General features: G+C 50.1%; 1 protein-coding gene across 1 annotated transcript in view; it reads right to left on the minus strand.

The window, feature by feature from the left end:
* LOC119285172 (protein DENND6B-like) overlaps positions 1–4,423 on the minus strand; it is a 6,877-nt gene extending 2,454 nt beyond the window's left edge. Inside the window, exons 1-2 of the mRNA XM_037564403.1 lie at positions 2,647–4,423; positions 2,326–2,518 (exon numbers count right to left, since the gene is read on the minus strand). Of these exons, the coding sequence (XP_037420300.1) occupies positions 2,326–2,518; positions 2,647–4,160 (1,707 nt within the window). The 5' untranslated portion in view covers positions 4,161–4,423. The remainder of the gene's footprint in view (positions 1–2,325; positions 2,519–2,646) is intronic.
* Positions 4,424–4,801: the final 378 nt, after the last annotated feature.

A 4,801-nucleotide genomic window follows, 5' to 3' on the forward strand; every position in this document is an offset into this window, starting at 1 on the left:
GATGACTGCCAAGGAGGAGGCGAAGCTCATGAGGCGGGTGATGGAGGACTCCATCCGCACCCACGAGGCCCAATGGGAGGACCTCGGAGAGATGATGGCCCTCTCCGCGGCCGGCGATGTCGGCACCCCGGAGCTCGACGCCGTGGTCAAGGAGGAGGCCATGGAGGACATGCAGAAGGAGGTGCCGAAGGAGCCCGCGACATGAAACCCGGCCTTGGTCGGCCAGTCCTGCTCGTAGACGAAGACAGTGCCGTGCACGACGGAGTACATGTCCATGCCGCCTGTGTGGGTGGGCGCGGACACGTGGTCACCGTCGCCGCCACGGCTAGAGGTTGTGCGGGCGCCTCCGCAGGCGCCTCCCGCCTGGCAGGGGCCACCAGCCCACCTATGGACGCCACCGCCCTACATCGACCTCACGTGCGACAAGGACGACCACGACGGCAACTAAACGACGACGGCCGTGGCGGCGACGGCCCTTATCTAGTTTTTTTAGTGTCCTTTTAATTTTAAGTTTAGTTAAAATGTGTTGGACTGGACTTTGTGGACGTTTATGTATTATATTAATGTTTTTAAATTATTTGCAATGTCTATTTGGGTTAGATTTGGGTCAAATTTGCAAGTCCAAAAGCGGACAATATTTGGGATGCGGCGGCCAGTTGGGCGCACCGACGGCCAGACGACCGCTAGCGGACGTGCGTGTCTGTTTTGCCGACCAAAATGGACAAAATCCGGACAAAACGGACGTCCGTTGGGGGTTGCCATTTGGAGTTGGCCTAATGCTTTATTGTTTATTACATCAAAACCCAGTGCCGTTACTACCGATTACCGAAGGCGGTTATTCGCAGGTGAAGACAGAACGAAATCCCAGTGCAGTCATGTTATGCTAAACTTCATGACTTTAACATTTAACTCTATTCCATTGCCACTCGGTTTGATTTCTTGCAAGAAAAAATCAACAAAACCAGTCAGACAAAACATGTGGTTCGTTCAACTAAAACCGTATTCATATACCAGAATAGTTCATACTCAAAATGATCATTTCCTAGTTAATCTGTAGTTCAGCATAGACTGATTAATGTTTTCTGGTGCAACATTCCTGTAAGCTAATTAAATGGCAAACTCATAATAGAGTACAGATTGGTGTGCTATAAAGTAGGAACCTCATTGGATTTTATTGCAGGAAATTGCATGTATTGCATGAAGTATTAAGGGTGTATATTCAAGAAAAAAAAAGTATTAAGGGTGCATCTGATTAAATGCAAGAAAACCAGTCGTGTTCCTTTTAGTATATGTGGCAAGTCTCAGTGATCTGAATCATTTTTTAGGAGAGCTGCTGAGTATTACGACATTTAGCCCTATGCTACAGAAAAGTAAACTATGGAATCACTCAAATAATCATTATAACATATCATTACCGAACTTCCAAAGTTTAGTTCCTAAAGTTCAATGTATCATAAGAGGAAAGGATAATTCAGTCAAACCAAGGAAGTAGACATAAGTACAAGGCATAACATACATGTTAGGTTGCATCCTATCTACCAATAGGATATATGACCGCGAGTGTAATTCTTATTTTGATATGGATTTTGGTAGGATAAGGGTCCGGGGGACAAAGATCGAGGATGGGCACTCACCCTAATTTATCACTGCAGGGCCTAATCCCTACCGCGGCAGTGAGGTTCTGAGGCTATTAAGACTTACACTATTGATTCTTTGCTTTGATCGATCAAAAGATACATCAACTTGCTTGTATAGCACAGCCTTGACCAGTACTAGACTCCATGAGACCATGACTAAACAAACTGAAATTAGCTTAATTGGAGACCCATGCATTGACTAACCAACTCAAAATCTTCCTTAACTAAACAAACTCAAACTCTCTTTTCAATCTCTGTCGTGGTGACCTGGCAGGCTGCTAGTGTCCTCTACGGATAGACCTCTTCTTGCATAGAACTACTTAGAGATCTTATCATAACTTCCTAAAGTGTCATCTCCAAAATGGCTATCCTATTTCCCTTAACTTCCTTTATGTGCCCGTTGAACTGAGGCATTCATCCTGCTTTTCGTGCTGGCCTAAAGCTTATAGCAGGTGTAGGCAGTCCTTGTCAAAAGAAAAAAGCTTATGATTTAGATCGATCAGTCTTAGTTATGCACATATACTGAATTATCAATAATGTGAGTTGTTCATGAGCTTATCTTCTTAGTTTGTCCTAACAGAAAACGACTACTATTAAGGATTTCTTACTTAAATCTCCATAACTATTAACGATCTATTTATTTTTATAAGTGACAGTTAACTTAAGAAAGCATCAGAACAAATATTACCTCCATCTCTTTGAGAAGATACCGCTCAATAACATTAAAAGAATCAATCCTCTCCAACTCAGACATCTTTGACATTAACTTCTCAATATCAACATTCATGCGAGCTTGCCTCCATAACCTTATCTGATCTTGCTCTGCAGCAGAACGTCTTTGTCGGAACCAAGGCATGAAGTTAGGGCCTTCCAAGAATTTTCTGATAAAAATCATTGGTGAAGCAAAAATGGAAATGTTAGCTTGTGAATCCCTGTTTTGCGAAGTAATTCAAACTAAAAATTCATAAAATGTTTTGCCAAATAAATGTGGTTCTGGCTTACGGCTTACCTATATAAATCCAACCAATTGGACTTCATCCTTTTCGACAAAAATTTCCCTGGACCTCTAGAAGCCAAACCATTGACAAACTCATCTGCGTGAAATGGTGGAAGTAATGGTGGATCAACAAATGGAGAACTCCCTTCCAGTGGTGTTGTAGTTCTCAGATATGGCCCAAAAGGCGCAAGGAAGTTGGTCGTTAACTCCAAGAAATGCCGCCTCAATATCTCATTGTTGACGACTGACATGGACTCCTCAATTCTCGGAGACACACCGGCATCAATGAGTCTATTTAGAACAGAGGTGTCGGGCTTTGTAGTTGGCACATATGTGCTCCATAGCGCCTCTTTATGCTCTGTCATGAGGGAAAGAGGGCCTTCTCTTCTCAACTTGATTGAATTCAATAGACCAGTGGGCGAAAACTTATTGATTGCAAGTTTTTCAAGTTTGAACCTCACAGGTGTCCCATTGGATCCATTTGCTGATGTTGGTGATTGCCCACCTGCTGGGAGCACCCTAGTAGAATCTGGATTCGGGCTTCCCACGGACACCACATTTGGAACACTCTTAAGGCTCCTCAGGAAAAACAAGTTCGTCACCCCGAGCACCATCGGTGGGAACACCTCACCTTCTGCAAGTGCATTAAGGCGAGCGAAGTCCGGGTCATGAATAGTAAAGTACGGCCTGAAGTCCACACTATACAAGATTGGAGCAACAAGGCTAACAAGCCCAGCCACAGCCTCGGAGCACTGAGGTGGTGATGGCGCCACAACCAGTATGGGTTCACCAACAACCATGAGTTCCCAGAGAGTCCACAGGTGGAGGAGCAAGCCACGAAATGCAGCAAACAGATCAGCATCGTGGAAGAGCCCATACGGCACCGAGGGGTTCGCCGGCAACAGCGCAGGCGGCGGCCCAGGGTCGTCGGCCGCGGGCGGAAGGTGCACCCGCAGCGCGGCGCTGCCAATGGGGAGCTCCATGGGGCACCCTGGTGACGGTGCCGGCCAGGCGGCAACGTGCGACGCCACCATTGTCAGCGCGTTGTGGCCTATGTCGAAGCAGAGGGGGCCAAGGATCTGCAGCAGCAGGCGGAAGAGGGAAGAGTAGGGCGCGTGTGAGAGTATGACAACGGACTTCTGCTCGCCGCCGCGGGGGAGGCGCTCGTCCTGTCGCTGGCGGTTGAAGACGAAGCCGTAGAGGAAGCCGCGGCGGGAGCCCGCGGCGGAAGGGGATGGGTCCGGGAGACGGAAGGAGAAGAGCGAGTCGTGGACGGAGGAGCGGTGGCGCGGGAGGTGGTGGGACATGGAGTCCGGGAAGGAGGAGAAGGCGACGAGGCGGTCGAGGCCGCCGTGGGCGAGCGCGTCCGGCGGGAAGCAGGCCTCCACCAGCTGCCCGCGCTCCAGGTCGAAGCGGATGATGCAGAAGGCCCGCGCCCACCGCGCCAGCGCCGCGGGGTCGGGCGCCGCCGCCGCGCCCGCCTCGGCCGCGTCGCCCCGCAGCGAGACGGACGGGATCCGGTTCATCCCCGCGGCCGTCGGGGGCGCGATGATTCGGGAGACGTCAGTGGGGAATTGCAACCGCGCGGCCGAATCGGGAGGTTGTTGGACTTGGGAAGCGACGCCGCGGCGGGCGGCGGGCGGCGGCGCAGACAGCCGCCGACGAGCGGGGCGGGGTTGGGGGAAAGGTCGCGGGCGGATCGGACGGGGCCTGATCTCCGTCTGGGATCTGCCTGGCGGGCGGGGCTGTGGGTGAGTTCGGGTTGGCGTTCCTTTGCGGCGCAGACGTGCACTTCTGTTTTGTGTTTGTTGCTTGCCAGTTCGCCGCCGTTTACGGGTAGTAATCGGTTGCACGGTTCCACTCGGTTCATCGGTTGGTACCTTGCCGGACTCGATTTAGTTTTCCTTTGGTTTTCCTTGCAGTCCGTTTCTTTTTTTCTTTGACATGGACTCCAATGCAGTTCATCAAAGGAACGACATCAAATATGTAGAGCAACTTTTGTTCGTTTTTTGTTTGTTTGAATCGGCACACAAAAAAGTGGAACTTGAGTTCGATCACGCCATCGCGGCCCCGTGGTCAGGCCAGCACACAAGCCGACATACAAAAAAGGAAGTCACTCGCGGCCACGAGATCACTCGTCGGTGAACTTGAGCATGTTGGCCTGCAA

This window comes from Triticum dicoccoides, chromosome 4A, assembly GCF_002162155.2.
Source record: "Triticum dicoccoides isolate Atlit2015 ecotype Zavitan chromosome 4A, WEW_v2.0, whole genome shotgun sequence".
Taxonomy (NCBI): domain Eukaryota; kingdom Viridiplantae; phylum Streptophyta; class Magnoliopsida; order Poales; family Poaceae; genus Triticum; species Triticum dicoccoides.